At 45.3% G+C, this 25304-nt stretch overlaps 2 protein-coding genes across 6 annotated transcripts in view; one reads left to right on the top strand and one right to left on the bottom strand.

Moving 5' to 3' along the window:
* SNX30 (sorting nexin family member 30) overlaps positions 1–6488 on the top strand; it is a 115377-nt gene extending 108889 nt beyond the window's left edge. For 4 of the 5 annotated variants that reach the window (XM_074330844.2, XM_019749541.3, XM_019749538.3 and 1 more), the window contains 2 exons: positions 264–319; positions 649–6488. In XM_074330844.2, coding sequence (XP_074186945.2) covers positions 264–319; positions 649–733 — 141 coding nt within the window. In that variant the 3' untranslated portion in view covers positions 734–6488. Of the gene's footprint in view, positions 1–263 lie in introns of all 5 variants that reach the window. The other variant, XM_019749540.3, reaches the window with a different exon arrangement.
* Positions 6489–13690: 7202 nt separating this feature from the next.
* Positions 13691–23337, bottom strand: SLC46A2 (solute carrier family 46 member 2). Its single transcript, XM_019749515.3, has 4 exons — positions 21798–23337; positions 20311–20394; positions 19784–19940; positions 13691–14281 (listed from the first exon to the last, which is right to left on the bottom strand). The coding sequence occupies exons 1-4, from the start codon at positions 22930–22932 to the stop codon at positions 14224–14226; spliced, it is 1434 nt and encodes a 477-aa protein (XP_019605074.1). The 5' UTR covers positions 22933–23337; the 3' UTR covers positions 13691–14223.
* Positions 23338–25304: the final 1967 nt, after the last annotated feature.

Here is a 25304-nt window from a genome sequence, read left to right as displayed (position 1 = left end):
AGTGGAAAAATTTCAGTGACTCCATTTCCACTCATTGGACATGAGCTGTGTGGACGTTTAGGCCTTGTAGAGACACTCCTGTCTTTGGTAGAGATAGGAGAGATGTATTCAAAACAAGCACTGTTACCTCCCTTGTTTCTAACACCTATGGATAATACATGTAGGTATCATTAGACAAAGTTGACCCAGCAGGATTGACAGCAAAAGGTAGATGAAGCAGAATTAATCGATGCTGATACTGTGTGCGTATGTTGTTGTTTCAGTGCCTCATGGCGTGGGAGTCGATCATTCCACTACTGCAGGAAAAACAAGAGGCCAAGTAAGTTCCTTCCTGGGACAGACTCTTCTACCTACACAGGGCATGGCGCCCCATACGGGAATGTCCCTGCAGTGCCAGAGAGGCGGCACTGAGAAAACCACAGAAACATCTCTTCACCTGTATTTCTTTCCCTTCGCCACCTTCCTTTGTCTGACATTTGTTTTCAATTAGTATTTATTCCCTGGTGGAGTCTGTAAGGCTATAATCATCTCTAAGCAAAAAAAAGCATACCTCCGTGTTGTGAAGGAACCTAGGAAATGGAACACTACAAAGATTTGAAATTGAGGGACGAGACAACCCTCCAGTGACATTCTGACATCTCATTACAGTTTCCTGTTTTGGGACAGCGGAGTTGCCTGTTGTGGAAGAGAATCCGGGTCCTGCTTTTCAGGGACACGAGAAAGGCATGACTAGAAGGCAGGTCTTGCTTTCCGTGGATACATGGCGGTTCTGGACCTGACCTCTGTGGGCATTGGCTTGTCTCAGCCTAGAAAGAGGTGTTGTCACCTCCGTGGGAAGTCCTTATTGTACAGTCGCCTGTAGCGGCGATTGCGGCATGCGGCCTGCCTGTGATGATTGACACCTGTGTTATGGTTTCTGGTTCGTATAAGACCGTTGTCTAAAAGCGTCCATGCTAGAGTGGCAAACCAGCGTCCTTGTCCTTATGCGATGTCTCGGGGAGCGGAGGGGGTAGTGCTCCCTGAACTTGTTTCTGATACTAGAATGCAGTAGTAGATTAGAAACTGTTTTTGTGTAAAATGAAAAAAAAGGTGCATTTTATTCTGTGAAGTTCTTCAGCGTTTTTCTCTGGCCCATTAAATGTCATCAGAGTAGTGTGAGGGGATATCTGTTGCCCTGAAGTCAGAGTCGCTCCCCAGTAGTTGAGATCATGGGGTAGATATCAAGCCCCGCCTCCCACGTCTGCTTTATGCAGTTGCCTTTACCTCACCCCAAATTCCTAGTTAAATGTTTCCTGTGGTGTCCACTGAATGTTTAAGCGACTTTGTGGTGAGAGGCTGGCATGTTGTTAGGACATAGTCGAGATTTTGTAAACTCCGTGTGCACGTCCTACATGAAGTGCTTTAACCCTTAATATTTCCTGGTCAGGAAGAAAAGGCAGCCTCTGGTCGAGCCTTCAAGATGACAAGTGCAACAGTGAACTCTTTGCTTCTAGTTAAGCTAAAGACTCAATTTGCAGCCAAATTCCTGGGGACTGCTGGCCGCATCTAAAAATCTTTATTTCAAACTATTCCAGGTCTACTTTTCATATGAACACAAAACAAGCAGACAAAAAAAAAAAAAAAAAAAAAGGATCTATCTTTCAACTCATTTTCTTCTTCTCCTGAAATGAAGCTACGTATGTCACGTTTGTGTTCTTTTGTCTGTGACTCATCCCTATAAAATTATAAATCTGAGTCTCAAATCAGCAGTGTTTTTTTTTTCTTTAATGAAGCAGCTGTGCTGAGACACGGCTGCATGTGGAAGTTCGTCTGCAAACACCAGTCAGCGTGCAGCACGTGGAAATCACTTCGCTCCACTTCTAACGGTAGAGTTGACCTTGGTCAGCCACAGCTGTGACGCTGCTGGGGCAGCAGTTGGATGGTTCTGTTTCATCATGTTTGAAAAAGTCAGTTTAAGTTATAATTTTTATATCCATTGGTACTTGCCTGCACTCTTAGACCCCATTCGTGCCAGTGTAAAATCCTTTGATGTGAATTTTCAGGTTGGTACAATTAGAAATGATTCATTGAAATAGAAGGGTCAGAACAGTCCATCTACCCTGAGTGGTGATTCCGTGTTTCATTCTACCTCTAAACCATCATGTTGGGGTGGGTGTGGATGCCCGGGTTTAACGTGACAGCTCATTGGTGGAATCAGGGTGTATATCTAATATTGGGTTGATGGCCCTCTATTGGTATTTGACAGAAGATACTAGACTGACCCAGCAACAAATGCTCATCTTTGGGAATGTGTGAAGCCTTGCTTTGTGGAATATGTGCTTTAAAAATGTTGCCCAGTGTAACACATACTTGGAAAGAACTATGGAAGGAGTTGCAAGACTAGGGTCTAGTCTGCTGCTAGTTGCTACATTCCTGTGTCAGGATTAGTTGCAAAAGAAGGCAGCCCTTCAAAAAATCGTCAGGTTCTTCGCTGGGACATATGGGGAAGGGAGTGAGGTCTATAGTCATTACCTTACGTTATTGGAGGCAGAAGACTGGCTCTGAATGGATTCGGGCCATCTTGGGATTCCGTCTTTCTCTATTTGTTTGGTCTCCATGTGATGTTCCTGTGCTTTAAGACAGCGGAGGGAACTGGAAAAAGGTAGACTGTCCTCCCTCAAGGTAGATTGTCCTCCTACATGCCATTGATAACAGAGCGGAGAAAACCAGGGCACATTACAGACATCCTTGGAGAAATGGTCTAGGCTGGCATCTGATGAGGTGAGGCGCCTGGGCCAGAAGGAAAGGGGCAGTAGGCGGAGAAGGAGGCTCTCCAGCCCTTCCCACTCCCACGCCTCTTTTGGGCCCCTGAGGGTCAGCAGCCCCGAGCATTCGCCTCTTCATCTCCATCAGCACAAGGGTGATTCCCTGTGAGAAGTGGAACCAGAGACTTCTGTGCCAAAGACGGCCTCATGGAGGCTTCGTCACCCCAGCCTTCTTGGCTCCACAAAGTCGCGGCGCTGAGATCACCAACCCCCGTCTTGTGTTTATTTTCCAGGAGGTTTTTGCTTGCAGACGCGCCTTACCTCAGGCAGACAGACCTGGACAGATTTTGAGGCGTGAGTGCGTGGCAGTGGAATGGAAAGTCATTCCTGTCAGCTGCCTCTGGGCCTGGGAAGTGAAAGGTTTCATTTACGCAGATTAAAAATACAGGCTAAGTAAAGCAGCAGAGAGAATTCCTAGAAACTGAGCTGACTTTAGAGAGCAAATAATGTTGAAGAGGGCAGTTGTGATTTGTAGCAGATAGGGACACTGCTCTTCCTTATCATGTGATGGATCTATAAGAAGATTCTAGGCTACTCTGCTCAAAGCAGGCAACCACTCCTCCTAATGGAGGAGGGAACACCTTACACAACCAGGTTTGGGGTTGGAATTTCTCCTTTAATAAGACTTAATAATGACTCCTGGTGAACTCAGGTAAGTGCAATTAGGGACGTGGTTGGCTCGTATTTCACTGTGCTGCTCCTTGAACTCACCGGACACCTTTCTTTAGCTGCAATCACAAAACCCAGCGCAACGCTGGGGATTATGGTGAATGTAACATAAGTTTGCCTTCATGCCAAATTTCAGCCACACATGGAGTGTGTTGTACATGTGGTTAAATTGAACGTTTTTTCTCATGAGGAAACTAAGGCGCACTTGCTGCTCATTTCTAGTGAGGCCGCCTTTTGTGATGGAGTGACAGGAAGTTCTGCTTCAGAGGAGGGCGTGATGGGCATGTGGTAGTCTGCAAGTGGAGTTTCTGTCTTAGGACGGTGTCAGCCCGAGAAACACCCAGAGTTTGTGTGACTTAGCCCTGCCAGTGATAGCATTGAAATCGCGGGCACCTGGTTCTGTTTTGATGCCATTCATGGGATTATAGGGTAGCCATTCTCTACACTCTATCCTGACCTGTGAGAGAAGATGGAGAGCAAGGTCCAGAGCAACCTCCTAGGTCTGTGTTGGCCTCACGTGTTTGGGTCTTGGGATGAGTTAGATCTGGGCTCTGGCTGCCTCGCAGGGTGCTTCCGCTCAGAAGGCGCACTGCTTGTGGTCAGGTCAGGGCACCCCAATTCTCGACCCCGTCTCCCCAGATGCCTACTTTAAAGGGCTGTGGACTCTGGGTAATCTAATTATAAGATTGGGATAACACTGCTTTGGCCATCCCCATTTAAAAAATGATGTTGGCAACATGGGTTTGTCTCTCACAAAAGTCCTCCAGATGGTGACAGATTGGACATGTCCTCTCACTGCTTATGTTTTTGCTATTCTGATGGCAGGTGGCATTTATCAGTAAATTTGAGGAAAATGTCATCCCCTGGGCCAGACTTACACATTGAGCTGGGTGTGATGGAGTTGTCTCATTCCTTGTGTGTTTTTTTTTTTTTTTTAATTCACTGAATAAAATAGACCCGATTTTGAATCAACCCATTCAATAGGTTTTTAGCTTTTTGTTTGAGAGATGTCTGGCCTCCCCATAGTTGCACAGATCAGAGCATCAGGGCTGACTGCATTAGAAAAGGTGGGGAGGGGCTGTATCTCAGGGGGTTTGACTGTTTTTTCTTAATCATATGGGTTTGCAATGCTTTCTGAGTATGGCTGTCTAATCCCTTCTATGATGGCAGAAAAATATGTTATCCAGGTGGTTTTTACTCTTATAGATAGCCTGTAAGTAAGTGCTTGGAAAAAATAACAAACCAGTAAGGTATTTGTCTCATATATAAACATTCTGTGTATTTAGCACTTGAAAATCCATGAGTCCGGACCTTTAAAAATGGCACAGAATGTTAAAATCCTAACTCTGCTTTGTGAGAATTTGTCAACACCCATTTTAATGCCTTACTCTTCAACTAGTGTTTTCTAGATTCTGGATAAAAAGAGGTTTTAGAAATGTAATCAGTTGTTCAGCTTGAATACTAGAGGTCTAACCCTGCAAGTCCTCAGTTCTCTTAAACAAGCAAGAAAGTGAGGTTCATAATTAAGGCTGCCTTTTGGGAGGAAAAAGCGTAAGTATTGCTATTGCCAAATGATATTTTTGATAACGTAAGGAAACACAGGGACCACAAAACCGTTTTTTGTTTCAAAGCGTGAAAGATTAATTTAGTGCCTTTTGGCACACTTTTGATTGTAGAGGAGATATGATATCAGCACGTAGATACAAAGCATGTAGATACGTGACAAATCACGTAGATACAAAGAACTCTATAGATTGTGACAATATGAAAGGTTTACCCTGATTCTACAGAACAACTTTTTAAGAGATACTATGGGGGCTTCAGAGCAGTGTGTTTCAGAAAGAAATTCTCCACAGGTTGAAATGCCAAAAACATAAAACGTACTGTGTTGACTCACATAATTTAGTCCGTTTTAACAGAGCTTTTACTATTAAAACCACTGATTATTGCACATGCACCTCCCTCAGCATTGTCACCCTCTGACCATGTGATTCTGGGCTCCCTATAGGCAGGGTGAAAGCAGATAACACCTGTCAACACCCCTGTTTGACAGGCCGGTTCACAGTCACAGACCAACCTTCCAGCCACCAATAGTACTAGAAAGGAGAAAGGGGGATTGCTTTTTCCTCAAGTGTGGAAATGAGGAGAGGAAAGTAGATTGCAAGCAACAATGTGAATCAGTATGCTAAAATGATGCCTGTGTCAGCTGGGCCTTCATCAAATAACAAACCAGCAGCCCTCAACAGTCAGCACCGGTCACCTGGACACCTCTGAGATTTGGGTCCTGTCCAGGAGATGCCCTGTCCATTTGTACTTCTGTGTACCTGCTCCCTTGGTGTCTGTGCATTGGGAATGCATTGAGAAATGATGTACACCTGATATATCCCCATGAAATAAACTGCCAGCAGACTTTCTAACTTGTATTTTAACTGTTGAAAAAGAGAGAAAAACTTTTGCTTAGGTCATGTCCAAATTATGGACTGTATTTCTTATTTTTAGAAATCATTCTTTACATTTAAAATTTTAAAAGAATAAAAACCTGCTGAGGTATTGATAAAGTCCTCAGTGTAGATGTGTTCTCTTCTCTCCATGCTGCCATTAAGCCAAATCAAAAGCTGTGAAAAAAAAAAAATGTGCTCGAGAATGTGTGTAGATGAGAAAGTGATTTATTTACAGATCAAAGTCTTTGTTTCATGAAGCTACCAAGTTTTAAAAAGGATGGCACCGTTCTTTTTCTTGTTATGGAACCCAGAGACTATAAAAAGAAAAAAGGGGAGTGTTTGTTGCAGTTTTGATGCTGGCACAAGGTTTTTGTCCACTTTTTTTTTTTTTTTCATATATCTGTGTATAAAAAATTCTGTCTGTTGTTTACTATGGGATTAGTATTACATTTTGAGGTAAACAAAAGAATTTGTATTGCTTGATAAACTGTTAGCTTGTAAATTTAAAAAGTTTTCTTTACCTCAATTAACTTAAAGTAATGGACCAATAAACCTATAAAAGATGCTTTCTTTACCTTGAGTCATGCTCTCATTTGTACCCCTTTATTAAAGAAGAAAACATGCACGCCTCTTCTCTCTCTCTCTCTCTTTCTCTCTCTCTCTCTCTCTCTCTCTCTCTCTCTCTCTCTCTCTCTCTCTCTCTCTCTCTCTCTCTCTCAAGTTTGCCTGCAAGAATCAGGATACACAGAGCAACAGGAACAAAATATAATTGAACTATTTTTATTCATCCTCACTTCTTTATAAACTTATCTTCAATTTGCCAGCTCCTACATCTATAAGTTGGCACCAGTTTGGGGAAATGAAGAAACTACCTAGTGTCTGTACTTAACCATATCTGTAACTGTGATTGTCAGGCAGGCTGGCAGCCAGCCCAGCAAATTACATGAAGGGTTTCTTCCTACTCCATCCCATAGCAAAGCACAACATCATATTCTGGGTCAGAACCAGTCATTTCCTCATTTGTTTTTGATTGATATAATGTTATGTAAAGCAAAAATGTGTGTAGATCATTAGAGTGTTGCAGTGTGTTGCAAATTAGAGACCAGTATGCTCTCCGTTAAGCTTGCTTAATGATGTCAAGGTACTGAAATGGACTTAAACTGATGTTAAACTTGGCTTACCGATAATAGACATCATCAATATAAATCTGTAGTCATATAAAATGAGGCAGCAAGGTGGGATAAAAGGAAGATACTTGGATCAAGACTCAGCCTTTCCGTAAATCTCCCATGCAGGACAATTCCAAATAAGTTATGTAGATACTCCACCATAAAGGAGGACGAGCATAACTCCCTACTCTTCCTACACTCCCTTAAATGTGGGCTGCACAGAGTGACTTTCTTCCAAAGAGTACAGTATGGAAAGAGGAAAAAAAGTGACTGAGCCGTAGAGAAACCTGACAAATACTACTTCAGCCAGGTGATCAAGGTCAACATCAACAGGTAAGTCATGTTGACAGTACATATTCTTGATGACGAATATGGCACTTTACTGCTGTGATTTTCCTCCCCCAAGCCCATAGACCCAGTCTAATCATGAGTAAAACATGAAATTCCAATGGTGGAGCATCCTACCAAAATGCCTTACCAGACTCCTCAGCACTGTCAAGATCATCAAAAATGAGGAAAGTCTGATAAACTGTCATAACCAAGAGGAGACTAGGGAGACATAACAACATTGTAATGTGGTATCCTCGGTGGAATCCTGGAAAGGAAAAAAGACATCAGTAAAAACTAAGGAGGAGACAAGCAAGATGGCGCAGTAGGTAAATGCTGTGCTTGCCTTCTCTCACAACCACATCAAAATTACAACTAATCTACAAAACAACGATTATCGAGAATCGCCTAAAATCAAGCTCAACTGAAGCCTTTCAACTAAGGATGTGCAGAAGAAGCCACCTCCAGTCTGATAGGAAGGGCAGAGATGTGGACGGGCTGGTCCTACACCCATGTGTGACAATTAAAGAGTGGGAGGGATATTTCAGCTATGGAGGTCCCCTTACCCCCCAGAGAAGAGAGAGGTCTGAGCCCCACCCCAGCCCAGGGTTCCAGTGCTGGGGAAAGAAGTCCCCATAATTTCTGGCTGTGAAAATCAGCAGAGATTGTGACTGAGTGAGACTGAGAGTGCTGCACGCCCAGGCGCTCCTCTTAAAGGGACTGTGCACAGACTTACCCACCATTGGAATCACGCTCTGAGCTCCAGCGCTGGGCAACAGCTAGAGAGGGACATATGGTGGGGAACTGAGCTGTCTGGCTTGGGACGGGGGCTGGAGAGGAGGCTTTCTCCTGGATGGGGGAGCTGGTGGAGGCCATTGTTTCTTTGCTGAGCCCTTCGCATTCCCTGCGTGCAGATGCAGATAGCCACCATATCTGAGTCTCTTTTGTTGGTTCACCACACCCTGGCAATTCAAGACACCCCCCCCCGCCCAACTTTCGGTATACCCAGACCACTTCCAGTGGCTTTTTCGTGCAGACTGCCCACCTTGGCTCAAGCTGCAGACTTTCCTAGGGTCGCTCAAAGGTTCATGGAACCCAGACAAACAGCATCTGACTTGAGCATGTCCTGCACCTCTGGCTGAGCCAGCCCTAAGCTGTCATTAGAGGCAGCCAGCCTTGGTTTGCAACTTAGCCTCTCAAGGTGCTTCCAAGCACAGCATGGATGGCAGCCATCCGCATATTTCTTTGTGGCTCCTGCTGGGTGGCTCCAGGTGGGGCATGGGCTGTGGCTGAACTTGACCTGCAGTGGATCCCCTCTAATGTGGTCCTGGGGCTGGCTAGCTTCAAAATGAGCTGGAGCATTACTAGCCACCTCCAAGTGCAATATACCCAAGGGGCAGATTGCGCAGGCACCAGAGTCCTGCTGAGGCAGATCCTGCTCTGTAGGTTCAGCGCCTGCACCACAATTCCTCCATTGTAGTCAAGGCCAGTCCTCACAACCAGTGAGCCCAAGGGTCAGTCCCTCCCATTGATGTGCAATTATTAACAAGGCTCAACTACAAGAGGAGGGCATATATAACCCACACAAGGGACACACCTGGAGCGCATGGCTCGGGTGACCAGGAAGACCGTGCCACTGAGCCCCACAGCACACCTACTACATAAGGCCATTCTACTAAGACCGGAAGACATAGCCGCCCTACTTAATACACAGAAACAAACACAGGGATGCAGCCAAAATCGGGAGACAAAGAAACATGTCCCAAATAAAAGAACAAAACAAAGCTCCAGAAAGAGAACTAAATGAAATAGAGATAAGCAATCTATCAGATGCAGAGTTCCAAACACTGGTTATAAGAATTCTCTATGAGCTCAGGGAGAACTTCAACAGAGAGATAGGAAGCATGAAAATGGAGATGGAAAACATGAAAAAGAACCAGTCAGAAATAAAGAGTACAGTAAAGGAAATGAAGAATATATTACAGGGAATCAACAGTAGAGTAGATGAAGCAGAGGATCCAACTAGTGGTGTAAAAGATAAGGTAGCAGAAAGCATCCAACCAGAACAGCAAAAAGAAAAAAAGAATCCCCAAAATTGAGAGTTTAAGGGGCCTCCAGGACAATATCAAGCATACCAACATTCACATTATAGGGGGTACCAGAAGGAGAAGAGAGAGCAAGGAATTGAAAACATTTTTGAAGAAATAGTGGCAGGAAACTTCCTTAACCTGGTAAAGGAACTAGACATACAGGCCCAGAAAGCACAGAGAGTCCCAAACAAGATAAACTCAAAGAGGCCCACACCAAGACACATCATAATTAAAATGCCAAAAGTTAAAGACAAAGAGAATCTTAAAAGCAGCAAGAGAAAAGCAATTAGTTACTTAGAAGGGAGCCCCCATAAGACTGGAGGCTGATTTCTCAACAGAGACTTTGCAGGCAAGAAGGGAGTGGCAAGAAATATTCCAAGTGATGAAAAGCAATGACATACAACCAAGGTTATTCTACCCAGCAAAGCTATCATTTAGAATTGAAGGACAGATAAGGAGTTACCCAGATAAGAAAAAGCTGAAAGGGTTCATCACTACCAAACCAGTATTACAAGGAATCTTAGAGGGACCCCTTTAAGATGGGAGGGGTTTAAGGATGGGTGAAAAGGGAAGGGATTAAGAAGTACAAATTTGTTGTTACACAATAGTCATGAGAATGTAGGGTATAGCATAATGAATATAATCAATAATATTGTATTATAATAATTAGGTATGGTGCCAGATACATACTAGATCTATCAGGGTGATAGAAGGGAATGGGGTTGGGGGCAGGGTGAAAAAGGTGAAGGCATTAAGAAATACAAATTGGTTGTTAATACAGTATGGGGAATATAATCAATGTTGTAAGCATCATGTAAGGTGCCAGATGGGCACTGGACTTATCAGGTGGATCACTTCATAGACTGTCCAATGTGCTATACCCCAGGAGCTGAAGTAGAATAATATTGAATGTCAACTACCACTAAGTATATAGGTGTATATAGTCACAGGATGTGGAGTACAACATAGGGAAGATAGTGGTATTGTAGCAACTATGTAAGTTGTCAGACGGGTAGTAGCTTGGGGGTAGGTTATCACTTTATGAGGGGTTTAAATGTCTAACTATTACGTTACTTTGTACACTGGAAACTGATAAAAAATAAACTAAAAAAAACTAAGGAGATATGAATAAACTATGATGGTTAATAATGTATCAATGTTACTTCACTAATTGTAACAAATATACCATATTAAGATATTAATAGGGCAAACTATGCAGAGGATATAGGGGAACTCTCTCTTCTGGTGCTTAATTTCTCTGTAAATCTAAAACTGTTCTAAACAGTAAAGTCTAGCAATAAAAAATTTAAAAAGTAGACACTTAGTCCTAAAAATATGTGCATGTATAATTTCATACATATACTAAATCAGGTCTGAATTTATAATGACAGAAGCAGGTTAGTGGTTGTCTAGGGTTAGATAGGCAAGGGAGGGGATAGGAATAGGCATTAGGGATTAAAAAGTGGCATGAGAAAAACTTCTGGAGGAAAAGGGTATACTTATCGTCTTGTTTGTGGTGATGGCTTCACTGTTATATACATATGTCAAAACAACAAAATGTACATTTTAAATATATGCAGCTTATTGTATGATGACTATACCATAAAGTTTTTTCAAAGTATAAACAAACAAATGAAAAAGAGCCTTTCCACTTACTATGTGGCTTTAGGCAAGTCACATCTCTCTGAACTCTAGTCTTACGATCTTTGAAATGAAAACGTGCCTTCCCTGAAGGGTTGCTTATAGGACTAGCAATAATGTATACAAAGCACCCAAGTGTGTGTCGGGCACTCATTATATGATAGCCCTTATGGGAAGACTCTTTCTATTACTTGTTTAAATATGGCCAACTTAAATGTTAAGGTTATTCCCATAACAATCCTTCCTGTATGCTTTGCCATTGAAAATTAAAAAGCAGGATACACCTTTTTTAAATTGTTTCATTTTAAAGAAGATAATGGAGATAGTATGCTGGGGGATTGTAGTCAGACTAAAGGCCTGGGGAATAGATGGGAATAGATTGCAAAAGTGGCAAGAAGCAATAGGAAGATTGATTTAAGAGATTTCTGTGGTGAAGGGGAGTCAGAGAAGTCTTGGAGACTTCCAGCCTGGGAGTTGGAAAGTCAATCAGTAGAAAAATATAAAAGATGGAGTGAGTTTAGATGGTGCAGTGGGACAAGAAGAATTTGGTTTGGATTTATGTTTGAGGAAATCCATGTGGAGGTGTTGAACTATATTGTTGGAAAGAGAGTTCTGGAGTCCACGGGAGTAAACTAGATTACATGGAAAGAGAACCAAGGACGCGGCTTTCGGGGCCTTAAGAATTCAGGGTGGAGGAAAAGGAGGAGGGGGCTCAGGGAAAGAGTTTAAGGAGAAAAAGCCAGGACCATAGATTAGAACAGTGGTTCTTAAGCGCGAGGGCTTGTGAAAGCCCCAGCTGTTGGGTCCCACCCCTAGAGTTTGATTCTGCTGGGGCCCAAGAATTTGCATTTCTAACAGGTTCACTGGTCCAGGAACCACACTTGGAGAACCCCTAGGTTAGAACATCTGTTAGAAGAAGTGGTGACCTTGGAGAGTAAAAAATGTTTGAAACAGCTACCCTAGTGACAGGTGGGATTGAAAAGGAGCCAGTACTAGGGTTTTGAGCGCTCAACTTAAAGGTTAAAACCCACAAGTTTGTGGCAGGGTCAATGAGGACAAACAAGGACATTTTTCTAGATGTTGAGAGCAAGCTTTTCAAGAGCAGGAATGAAGAGGCCAGTGAGTAGATTCATTCAGGCTGGGGAACTGGTTAGGAACTGGGATGGGAGGCAAGGAGTCAAGAGAAATGAGCATACTGATGAGAGTTTCGATAAGAGCATGGCCATGAGCTTATCTTGGCCATGGCACCTTCTGGATTTATGTTACTTGTCTGAGTGAGGGGCTCTACCTTCTTCCTAATTGCCTGAAACCCAAATCTGAGTATTCTTGCCTCCATCAACTTAACCTCTCCCGTCCATCCATCACCAGTCGCTGATGACCTCTAGCTTCCAAACATTACTCCAAGTGCACCTACTTTTCTCTATCCTCATAGCTTCTTCCCCAATGTCAGTCCCCCATCATCCTTCATCTGGGTTACTGGAGGGGTCTCTTGTCTCCTTTCTGCGAGGCTTGCTCCTTCCTCTACCAGTTTATCCTCAGTGCTGCCAGAGTGCTCTATCTTAAGATACGGAGGTAAGAATTCCATGTTCCTGCTTAAAACCTTTCGATAGCTACCCCCATTCCTCTAGAGAGAAACTTTTTCTAAAGGCTCAGTTTTACATCGTTCCTCCTGACCACCCCAGTCTCATCTCTCAGTTCCATCCTCCAGATACCTCTCCCTCCCACCTTCCCTGTTTGCTCCCCTCACACTGAATTCCTTTATCTTCTGAAATTCTCACCTCTGCGCCTTCCCAAATGTTGTTCCGTCTGCCTGAAATGTCCAACTTCTGGCCTTGGTAACTCCTTATCCTGTCAGTCTTAATCATATGCCACTGCTGAGAAGCCCTCCCTCTCTCCTAAATCTGGATTACATGCTCCCTTATATTAGCATTGATTGTACGACACACCAGTGCCTGCTGTTCCGTCTGCTCCACCCACTGGACAACACACTCTGTTAGGGCAGGAGCAGTCATCTCCTCACTACACCTCAGCACCTAGCATGGTGCTGGCACCTAAGTATATGTGCCAATAAACTTTTGTTCATGTCCTGCAAGAGAATCAGAGATACAGACCTTCTGAGCCCAAATGCTCTGAGATTTAAATGCATTCTCTAGCTTTGAGTTTTACCCCAGGATAAAATGCCATGTCTGTCGTTATAGAGGGAATCTTACCTGGGAAAGAATGAGTCACACACATACTATGAATGTTGATTTTACTAGGAGGTGAGTCTGCTAGTTTTATATGTGTATGTAAAATAGGCAGTAAAAATACCTCAAAATAAAATGGGTCTTAGCATATTTCCTCTCTCTTTGCCCATCAACACCACTCCCTTTGGGAGGTATAGTTGACTGAAAGTATTCAATTGAATATTTCATTAAAGAAAAAGTCTTTTGATACTTGCTTCTTAAAAACAGAAACAGTGACAACAAAACTATCCTGAAGCCAAGAGCCTGAGCTCTAAGTCCCTCCTGAGTGTTCACAGCTAACAGAGCCTCAGGAAGAAAACCAGCTTTTTACCCAAGGTTTTATTTTTATTTAAAAAGTATTGACTGATGTTCACAGGAGGCAGGTTTTACATCCCTTCCACATTCTCCTCAGGTTGTTGAAAACGCGTGCCTTGGTTTGAGTTCTCACATGGGACTCCGAGCGCCGCAGGCTGGTGACTATTTAGCCATACTTTGGAGTCCACAAGACAATTTCTGGAAGAAAGGTATCTGTTGTCTGACGCCCCTTATAGTATCAGGTATAGCTGTGCATGCAGCTTGCATATAAACCTGAAAGTTCACACTCTACTGCATGCAGAACCTAACCTCTGCCTAACAGGGACATCTGAAAGCTGAGACAGTTCTTCCATCACCAGGAAAATGCTTTTCCCCACCCACCAGAGATGCCTGAGCCAGAGAAGGTCATTCTGAGGCTGACTGGCTGGAACTCGGGTTTCTTGGGCAGTGGGTCGCTTTGGTCACCAGTTCCTCGTCCCTTCCTTTGTCTTCAGAGGGGCCTGACCATTGCTGGTGTTTTCAGCTCCTGCAGGTCAGTGCCTTCATTTCTCTTTGATGTCTGCACATTTCAACCATGAGGCTTGTTTATAGGCCACGATGCTGTAAGAATTTACAAGAGAGAATTACAAGAGAAGAGCTGGAACAGGGCAAGCTGTGCTCTAGCCACTTCTATCACTAATAGACTGAGAGGCTGTCTCCCTTAGGGCATCAGAATGCTGTGCTGAGTGGAGACAGATAGGCCAAGGGAATTTCTCTCATCCCAGGCTCATTCCAGTCATGTAACATGAGCCCTATGCACCTACATTTTCCTTTTCCTGGAATCTCTTTCCATCTTTCTTCTGCCTAAGGATGAACTCCCGCGTGTATCTCAAGATTGGCTAATCCCAAACGCAATTAGCTGCCTCATTTTCTGCCTTTCCAGAGCCCCTTTATTTCTTCCATAAATCGTTACACGGTTTAAAAATATTTGTAGGTGAATGAATTGTAGGAATTAGGAGCTCAGAGTTGAAGTCTTGGATCTGTGTGACTTTTGGTGGGTCCTTCAACCTCTGGAGCCCTCGGTTTTCTCATTTGTTTGAGCGCTCAGGTTCTAAGGTTCCTCAGGTTCTCAGGTTCTAAGCTCTTCCTGATGGATACACAACACCTGGAGCTGCTGCATGGGGTATGAGCTGAAACCCAAAACTTCTAAGGGAAATGTTTGTGGAAACTTCCAAACACTCTGATTTCCCACCTTTCATGAGCCCCAGGGCACTACAGGGAGGAGCACTTACTATACTTAAAACACAACTCATTGTGTTGCAAAAGTAACAAGAGGAGAGCCAAGACTATGGAGGCAGCCGGCCCAGGACCTCGGGAACTCTGGTTGCAGCCCTGACTCCACAGCTGAACCCTGCTAGGGACCTCTATAGCCCAGCACCATGGTGATGGCCAGCCCCTCACTTCAAGGTCAGCCAATAGGCAGCCCTGGGATGTGGGTGGTCAGCTGTGCTGGTTAGTAGGTGCCATACCCTTCTGACAGATCATTCATTCATTAAGCAAGTGCTTTCTGAGTATTTCTTTCATGCCAGGCTCTGCCGGACGCACAGGATACTGTGGTGAGCCAGTGATGGTCCCTGCAGAGAGCCTGCAGTCTAGTGGGCAAGCCCATGAAACAATCGCTAAATAAGCAACTGTCATACTATGAAGAAAAAGTATAGGAAGCGTGGGGAGCCTATAATAGAAGGATCTAATTTAGATTGAGAAGGGGATTCTCTCAAATTTTCTTTGCAAAAATGGTGGTTAAGACCACAATGAATTGGTAAGAAAGACATGTGGGTGAAGAAGGGAGAAGAGCATGAGGGGAGGCTACTGGGGCTGAAGCAGAGTGGGGAGGGTGATTAGTGGCAGGAACAGGAGGCCAGTGAGGTTGGCAAGGCTGGATTATGCAGGACCTTGTGGTCCGTGGTAAGATGTTTGGGTTTTAGCCTAAGAGCAGAGAAAGCCAAGTGCAGAACTTTGACCAGGAAATGATGTGATCTGATTTACCCTTCAAGGAAATTGCTCTGGCCACCTGGTGCAGAGAAGATGGGAGAGGAACAAAAGTAGATATGGGGAGAATGGCTCAGAGGCTAACCTAATCATCCAAGTGCTTTGGGCTAGGCATGGTAGCAAAAAGATAAAAAGAAAAGGATGAATTTGAGGCATATTTTGCAGGTAGACTCAATGAGGCCTAATGGATTGGAGGTGGGGGAGGAAGAAGAAGGAGGACATTGGTGATTTTAGGGTTTCCATCCTGGGTGAGTGGTGGTGCTACTTAATGAGATGGGAAAGACTAGCGGGAGAGCAGACATAGGAGGACATTAAGAACCCAATTTTGGAAATTTAAATGATAATTTGAAGTTTTGAAAGTACTTTGGATTACTTAGAGAATATGAAGTGAGAAGACAACCCAGAGCAGAGCCCCAAAGAAGTCTTCCATTTGGAGGCTTGTGGAGAAGAAGTGATCATAGAGGTAGGAGAAAAACTGGGAGAATGAGGTGTTGAGAAAGCCCAGTATGGTGACAAGTGCCACCCAAAGAAAGAATGATGCACAGTGTTGGGGGCCATTGAGAAACCATGTGAGGTGAGGACTGCAGTGAGTCCACTGGATTCAGCTTTGAAGAAGTCCTATCTTACTTAGTCTGAGAGCAGGGGTGGAGTGGAGCAGGGACATCAGACCATAGTGGGTTGAAAAGTGAATGGAAGGTGAGGACGTGAGACAACATGTGCACACCAGCCTTTGGAGAACTCGGCTATAAAGAGGAACGGGCGGGGTGGGGGGTGGGGGAGGCGGTAGGGCAGGGAGTGGCAAAGAGGGTGGTAGATTGTGTCAGTTCTGGTAGAAAGAATTCAGGAGAGAGCTGCTAATTAGTGCAGTGAGCTATCTAAGGAGACGGGAGAGGTGGCACCCAGATACCCAGTGACTTTTCTAAGAAGCAGTGTCATGTAGTGGATAAGAAAGACTGCCTGGGTTCAAATCCTGTCTCTGCCACTAATTAGCTGTGTAACCTTTGGCAAGTCATGTGATACCTTAGAGTCTTAGAGTCGTTTCCTCATCTGCAAAATGGGGATAATAATAAGAATTACTTCAGAGGACGGTTTAAGAAGATTAGATAAAATGTATAAACTATTTAAAGTAGTGCCTTGCACATATTAAGGGCTGTTTAAGTGTTTGCAGTTATTTTCATGTAAAAAAAGGAGGAGGGAAGGGGAAGAATAGGATGGGTGCAAATGAACATAGGGGAATTCCACTCTGATGGCTTCTGTTTATGAAGCAGGAGGCAGTAGCTGAGCATGTGTGTGTTGGGGGGCGAGTGTGCTGCAGACAGGCAGAGGCAGACATTTATTTCCTCAGCATCTCCCCGTTCCATATAAAGAAGAGCAAGCAGGAGAGGACAGGTCCTCATAGTAACGTGAAATCAGCTCGCTTTGGTCCCAGGAAGTGCTGGGACCAAAGTCCCATGTTACAAATAGGCTGTTAGCAGCTGTGGCCCAGGGACCTCTCCTCCCAGCATCCTGCCCTCCATGGCTGCCTCTGCTCCTCTGCTCTGGCATGACTTCCTAGGTTTTTATGTCGTTGGAATGTAGCTTTGCTTTCTGCAGTCAGGGAGTTCTACTGGTATTTCCTGTTGATCTTACTTAGTGATTAATGTAGAGCCTTGGCCTCTTCTAGCTGTAAGAATTTTTCAGGATCTCATTTATTTAGTGACTTCGTGGAAGGGAAAGGTAATGGAAACACTCCCTTTACACCAGAGTTTCTCAATCTACATTAGAATAACCTGGAGAGCTTTTAAAAATTCCTGTGCCCAGGCTACACCCCAGATGAATGGAATCAGAATCTCTGGGGATGGGATTCCAACATGAGTAATTTTTAAATCTGTCCAGGTGATTCGAGGGGACAGTGAGCAAAGGAGGCTATTTTGCACATGGGTCTCTCTGTTGCTAAATGTCTGCAAAAGAGGGAAACAATTAGCAACTGCTGAAGCACCTCCTTCATATAAGCACTCAATTATTTACTTAATTGGTTCAAGATTCTATCCCTACTTCTGCGGTATAAGATCATGACACCCACGCACGGCCTAATCAAGATTTTGTGCACAGGATGTATGACTGTATCCAAGTGCACATGACAAGTGCATTGGGGTGAAATGTCAAGGGCAGCACAGCTGCTTCATGTGCCCTAAAGTCTCTTAACAAAGGCAAAACATCCTCCTTAGCATACACATGAAGCAATGAAACTAAAAAGGAGCCAGCTGTTGTATTTTCTTTCTCATTGCTTTCATTTGTCTGTTTCTATCTCTAGCTTTGACACACATGGACTACTAGTCAGACTTGTTTTCTTTTTTCTTTTTTTTTTTTTATGGCTTTTGTTTATTTGTTTAGGTTAAAGAGAATATTGCAACCAACTGCCAATCAAATAGGACTGGATCACTTCCAAGGGACACATTACTCACTTGGACAAAGAGCTGGGGCTCCTGAGAAGTTTGCGTTCATGCGAAGTCTAGCTAAACCCAACCCATTCAGCCAGGGCTCACATGAAACCGAGCACATGAAAAGGCCTAAGGGCTGGGGAGTTTGAGAACAGGTCTGGTTCCATCCTACACCTTGAGAAAACGAGAACTGGGCCATGAGGACACTAGTGGTCATGGATGCTGTTTGCACAAATTCTCTAAGCTGTTTGCTCTTCATAGCTTCTTAACTGTGAAATAAAGCCAACAGCCTTAATGACTGATGGTTCCTGTCTCAGGAGGCCCAATTTTCTAGGCAAGCAGTGGCCTGTATTGTGATGTGATGTGAGAATTCAAGAAAGGGCCTTACCAAAATCCACTTCCCACTTCTTTCACCTGACTTCAATTATTTACTACTCTGCTGCCTATGATACCACCATTACTGATATGTACAGTTCTCATGTGCTCCTGGGTAGGTCCCTTTAAAATGCAAGTCTATATCAAATCCCTTGCACCTTTTTGTGGAAGGATTTATTGTATTCCTTTTTCCTCTGGTGGGATTGATACAAGCATGAGAGAACCTCACTTTAAGGCGAGGTGATAAAAGGACCTAAATGGTCGGTCCAAGCTGTGCTGCCTAATATGTAGCTACTAGTCACACTGGCTACCAAACACTTGAAATGTGACTAGTCCAAATGGAGAAGTGCTTGCTGTTAGCATAAAATCCATACCAGATTTCAAAGACTCAGTAAAGAAAAAAAAAGAAAAAGAAAATCTCATTGATTAATTTTGTAAATTGACTACATGTTAAAATGATAGTTTGGATATAGTGGGTTAAATAAAATGTTGCTATAATTAATTTCACCTGTTACTTTTATCATTTTTAAATGTGACTACTAGAAATTTTTAAATCACATATATGGCTTGCATGTGTGGCTCGCACTGTATTTTCATTGGACAGGGCTGGTCAAAGACCAAACTACTCCATGTGGTCCAGTTTGGTGATAACCTAGGTTGGTGCTCTAGCCGTGGGACTGGAGTGCCTCTCCCTTGCTTTTCCAGCTTTTCTCTTGCCTGTTTATTCCCAGACTCGAGTGTTCGTTTCACAAATGAGACTTCCCCCAAAGTCGTCAAGGGAATTGCCCAAGTCCTACGGATTGCTCACTCAGTCCAGCGGCCATGAGATTTCAGGGGCACTGAGCGCAGAGGCTGCCAGGTACCACGCCCTCAGAGGATACTAAAGAGAACAAGTACTTGGAAGTGAGGTGGGATGACTCTCACCTAAAGGAAGCTGAACAAAAGAAGTCTGAAAAGTTTAAGAGGGTTTCTAATCACAGCCTCTCATTACAAGGAAGTAGATGAGGCGCCTATAAATAAATTGTATTACAAAACTGCCAGGAAGTGAGCCAGCTGGTTGGGGCCCTCTGCTCATTACTTATGACTTTGGGAATTCCCAAATGATTAGTTTGGGGGTAACAGTGGGACGTTTTCTTTGTGACAGAACCTACCAAGAACCCTATGAAAATAAATAACGCTTTATGGTATTATTTGGAGACAGCTGGAGATGGTCCAACTGTCCTTGACCTACGTAAGCCCTAGGGCCCAGCCCAAACAGCAGACACTGTTCCTGTCTTACCCAATTGGGATGATGGCCAGGAAGGAGAGGAAGGAGGAGATAGCAAAGCAGGTACCGACGAACTTTTCCATGGTGAGCTGATAGAGTTCGTTATACATTGCAGATGTCACCACCCACGTCACTGTCAGGGACAGCTGCAGGACGACAAACACCTTTCCTGTGGAAGGAACAGAGGTTACCAAGATGTACTGCTGTCCCTTCTATGTTCCCAGCTAGTTGAGATACTGGAGAGCTCGCAGGCAACCCCTCGCCCTTCCCTGGCTCATTTCACCAGGACTCCTGCCTCCATCCAGTTGGATCTACCTGCGACCTGTGGATAGTAGTGTCGTCCTTTGACTGTGGCTTTTCAGTGACTGACTTTCTGAGTCTTTCCCATTTTCACTGGATGACACCAGTGTGTTCCTAGAGTATTTGAGATTGCTTCTGGAACTCTCTTGTGTGCCTCTGCAAGCCTGAACCCTGTGCCTCAAGCTGAGCCGCTCTAAAACAGCCAGGCAGAGAACCTCAGAAAGATTCCTTTTACTCACCGTAAGAGGAGTCCTTTATGAGTTTGGACATTGCTGAACGGATGGTTGTGACAGGGATGAGAGCAAACAGCATGATGACTCGAGCTGGAAAGAAATCACACGAGAACACTCCTCACTGTAGCTCATGTAACCTTGGCCAAGGAGTAAATTAGAATAAAGCAAAAGTCTCACTGAGAATCCCCTCTCCCCAAATCTCCTACGTGATTTTCCCTGGAAGAAATGGTTTCTCTGCTGGCAGACTCGTGCCCTCCCTGGAGCACGCTGTCCCTGAGCTCTGACGGAGCTATAGAAGCTGCAGACCCATCTGCAAGGAGACAAGGCATAGCTGATATGATGACAGATGGTGAAAAGTGTCTTCATTGGCAGTTAGGTGGTTTCTAGGGAAGTGGAGCTGATATCACTGAAGTGACTTGAAACTCCTCTCCTTGCCTCCCAAGAGAGAGGTGTCTGCCCTTGCCATTCATGAGCACTGCTGGGAGACAGTCCCAGGAGCTTTGGAAAACTGCATCCAGAAATGTGTGCCACTTGCACAGTTGCCACATACCCCTCCGTCCCTCAGGCTCCATTCATTATCCAATGTGGTGTGTGTGTGAGGGATGGAGGGTTAGAGGTGGTGAGAAGGGAAGGGGAGAGGAGTACTCTCGCCTTTGCTTATGGCCTTTGTAACTGGGAGATGGCCAAAGGTAATCTTGCCATTTTGTTGGATGCTTTTCTGAGGTGTGTGACCTCAGCCAGGGGACAGCTTCTAGTAATTGCCTAGTTCTTTCTAATACGTTAGCCACTCAAGTGTGGCTATTTAAATTAATACGAAATAAAATTTAAAACTCTGTTCTTTAGTTGCACTAGTCCCATTTCAGGGGCTCCACAGCCACACGTGGCTAGTGGCTTCTGTGTTGGACAAAACAGGTACAGACGCTTCTATCATTGCAGAAAGTTCTTTGGAGCGTTGGTCTACAGTTCTCTGCTTGTGGTTGTCTGAGCTGTGTTCTCACATGGAATCTTCATTCTCCTTCCTTGAGGGAATTTGTTGAATTGGTTGGGGAAGGCATTTATGGAGAGTTTTTATTCAGTTTTAAAAAACCCTTGGTTGGCCTGAAATGATTTTAATTAAGGGACTTTTTCAGTTGGATTACTTAATGTTTTAAAATTGGGGAGAAGAAACCCTACCTCATCCTGAAGCCTCTTCTACTGACTCCAGGCACCACTGACCACCCCTCCCTTGACCTCCTGGGGCCATGGACATCACTCTGCTGACATTTCAATAGGCTACCAGATAACACTAAGCATACAGATAAATAAACACAAAGCATAACACAACACGGAGAAACTCAAGTGCTCATAACCCTGTCTCCCTTGAACCTTCTAGGTAGCAGGTCGAATGCCTGGTGCTGAGCTTGGATACCTAGACCACAGCATTCCTGGGGTCAGCCCTATGACTTGGGACCCACAGTGTCCTTGTCCTGCCTCCCCCAGAATGCCAGACTTACCAATGTAGAACATGTATGTCTCTTTCACAAAAGCCAGGAGGAGGGCTCCCGACCCAAAGGAGACCATCCCAATCATGATCATGGTGGTGTCCCGGAAGCAGCGGGAGAAGACCAGGACGCCCAGAAAACTGGTGATGAAGATGACGTACCCTGCCGCCATACCATAGCCCACCTGCACTTGGTTCCAACTGAGAGGCTCCCTGAGCACAAAAAGGGGCATCACTTCCACTGTGCCCACCACTGCCAGGTCGTAGATGATGGCACCCGCAAAGAGCAGGGCAATAATGGTTTTTTGGGGCTTTGCTTTCCCAGGAGATAGAGGGTGCCCCACCACACTCTGCTTGTCTGGCTGGTCAGGGTCCAGGGTGCGATATGTGCCAACCGTGCCAGACACTGTATCCACGGTGGGGAGTGTCTTGCTGGGCGTGGCCACCGACTCCGGTACCTTCAGGACCACAAGGCTGTAGAAAAGTGCAAAAGCGGCACAGCTCACGCTGCAGGCTGTCAGCACCAAGCCCTGTCCAGAATGCCCAGATAACTGCTTAAAGAGATGCCCGGAGACCATGCTCCCGCAGAATCCCGCCAAGCCCAGGATCAGGTCAATAAAGATGAGGCGTAGGGAGCGGCGGCCTTCAGAGGAGCTAAGGGATCCCAGGGATATAACCCCTGACCAGTACGCAGAGAAGCCGCCGCACAGCCCGTTCAGCGCCGATGCCCAGTACATCACCTCCACGGGCCAATCCCATAGCACCTTGAACAGCAGCCCAAGTCGGCAGAGCAGGATACCCAGTAGGGCCACGCAGATGGAGATCTTGCGGTGGTAACGGTCACTGAGCCAGCCCAGGCAGTAGGCAGACAGCAGGGGCGACAAGCCTGTCACGAGGTTGTAGATTATGTAGAAATTGGAGATGGCTTTCTGCTGTTGGTCCTCTAGAGCCCCCCGTGGTGACGGGCTGACGCTGTGGTTGGAGGAGTTTCCGGCCCCAGGCCCGAAGGATGCTTTTACCACCAGGAGGAGCCCCGCGTCGAAGAGGGAGCCGGCCACCTGGGAGGAGGCCACTATTGGCTCAACCCACGTCCTCATGTGGAGGCGAGGCAGGGGGCCCCTGCACGGGCAGGTGGTCTCGGGGCCCATGTCGTCTCTCTAATGGGGGATGGAGGGGCTTGCTCGCTGGTCGCTGCTCCAGGGAGCCCGGGCTCAGTCCCAGAGCGCGAGTGTGAGCTGTGTATCTGGGTGCGCGCGGGAGAAGGGCTAGCGGAGCCGGGCGCTGGGCGCGTGTGACAGCAGCCAGCCCAGCGGCCAAGTGACCTCCCTGGCCGCGGCCACTCCTCCCCAGCTAGAAAAGAGCGCACTCCGCCCCCGCCCCCACCCACGCCCTCACCGGTGGAGTAGGGCTGGTAGCAGCGCAGGGCAGCCAGGAGCGGGAGAGCGCAAGGCGAGTGTTGGCCCCCTGTGTCCCCACCCTCTGGCCGCCGCGTCACGCTGCTTCGGCAAGCGCGTCCGCCTGACCAGCCGCAGATTTCCCCACAGCCAGGCGTGCCTGGACCTCCCACAGGCCCCTGGGCATCTTCCTCTGGTCTTGTCACTGCATAGGCTCACACACACACACACACACACACACACACACACACACACACACTCCACCAGGCAGGGAGCAAAATTCTGATGTCCTTGGAAGGCAGGTTTAGGCAAGGGGTGGGACGCCTAGGATTCTGCCTGGGATCAGTGCTGGTGTGCGAGGTTTTGTTTGGTGGGTTTAAAAGTAACCGGGACCCGTGTATGTGCTGGGTAGCAGACACTGAGAGAAGTAAACACTCAGGAGTGCTAATATCTCTTTGAGATCCTGATTTCAATTCTTTTGGATAAATACCCAGCAGTAGGATGCTGGGTCATATGGTAATTCTACTTTTAATTTTTTGGAGAACCTCTGTATTGCACAAGGGTTCCAATTTCTCACATCCTCACCAACACTTACTTTCTTCCCTCCCTTCCTTCCTTCCTCTCTCTCTGTCTCTCTCTCTCTCTCTCTCCCCTTTTCTTCCCCTTCCTTCCTTCTCTCTCTCTTCCTCTTTCCTTCCCTTTCCTTCCTCCCTCGCTCCCTTCCGTCCTTCCTTCCTACCTTCTTTCCTTCCTTCCCTCCCTCCCTCCTTTTCTTCCTCCCTCGCTTCCTTCTTTCTTTCATTTTTTTTTGAGAATAGCCATTCTCACAGGTGTGAGGTAATATGTTATTGTGTTTTGATTTACATTCCCCTGAGGATTAGTGATGTTGAGTATCTTTTCATACGCTTGTTGGCCATTTTTATATCTTCTTTGGAGAAATGTCTATTCAAATCCTTAGACTGTTTTTCATTCAGGCTATTAATTTTGCTTTTGTTTTACAACTGAATTATAGGAGTTCCTTAGATATTTTGGAGATTAATCCCTTATCAGACATATAGTATGCAATATTTTCTCCCATTCTGTAGGTTACCTTTTCACTCTGTTGATTGTTTCCTTTGCTGTGTAGGAGCTTTTTAGTTTGATGTAGTTCCACTTGTTTATTTTCAGGAAACAACCTAAATGTCCATTGGCAGTTGAATGAATAATGTGGTGTATACATATAATTGAATACTATCCAGCCTTTAAAAAGAAGGAAATCCTGCAATTAGTGACAACATGGATGAACTTCGAGGGTATTATGCTAAGTGAAATAAGCCAGTTATAAAAAAAGACAAATACGGCATGATTTCACTTATATGAGGTATTTAAAATAGTCAAACTCATAGAATCAAAGAGTGAAATGGTGGTTGTCAGCGGCTGGGGTAGGTGAGGGGGAAATGGGGAATTGCTAATCTACAAGCGTGAAGTGTCAGTTAAGCTAAATGAATAAGCTCTAGAAATCTGCTGTACAACATTGTACCTTAGCACTAATGTATTGTACAAATTTGTTAAAAGGTTAGCTCTCATGTTAAGTGTTCTTACCACAATTAAAAAAACAAACAAAAAACCCTAAATAAACAAAACCTCAGGAGCAGCTAGGCTCAGCCCTTCCTCTAAGCCGAAGGCCTCGTGGAGGAGGGTCCTGCTTCAAGCACCTGTATTGGCCCGGAGTAGTCATCATGGGCCCCAGTGTGGACCCCAGCCTCCAACCCCAAGGCCAAGGGAAAGAAGGGGAGGTTCTGCCAGCTGTAGGCGTCCCTCCAGATGATGAAACTGGGCTCTGGCAGGCGGAAGATCCTACCAGAAAGAACAGAGGCATCAGTGTCATCTGCTCCTGAATATAGTCCTCAGGACCCTTTCTCCTTCTTCAAGGTTGCTCTTCTTCCATCTCATGGGTTCACTGCTAAGACCTCTGCTTCCCAGACTGCCTTGCTTCCTCCTTTAAGTACACACTTTTGCAAAGAGGACCAGGGTGATGGTGGTACAGGGGCAAAAATGCTCATGCCCAGGGATGGAGAGTCAAAATATACAACTTCTGGTCTGGTCTGGTGGCTCAGGTGGTTGGAGCTCTGTGCTCCTAACTCCGA

Source organism: Rhinolophus sinicus, chromosome 16 (genome assembly GCF_057876585.1).
Source record: "Rhinolophus sinicus isolate RSI-liver-muscle chromosome 16, RSI-T2T, whole genome shotgun sequence".
NCBI lineage: Eukaryota > Metazoa > Chordata > Mammalia > Chiroptera > Rhinolophidae > Rhinolophus > Rhinolophus sinicus.
This window is presented reverse-complemented; position numbering and strand designations above follow the sequence as displayed.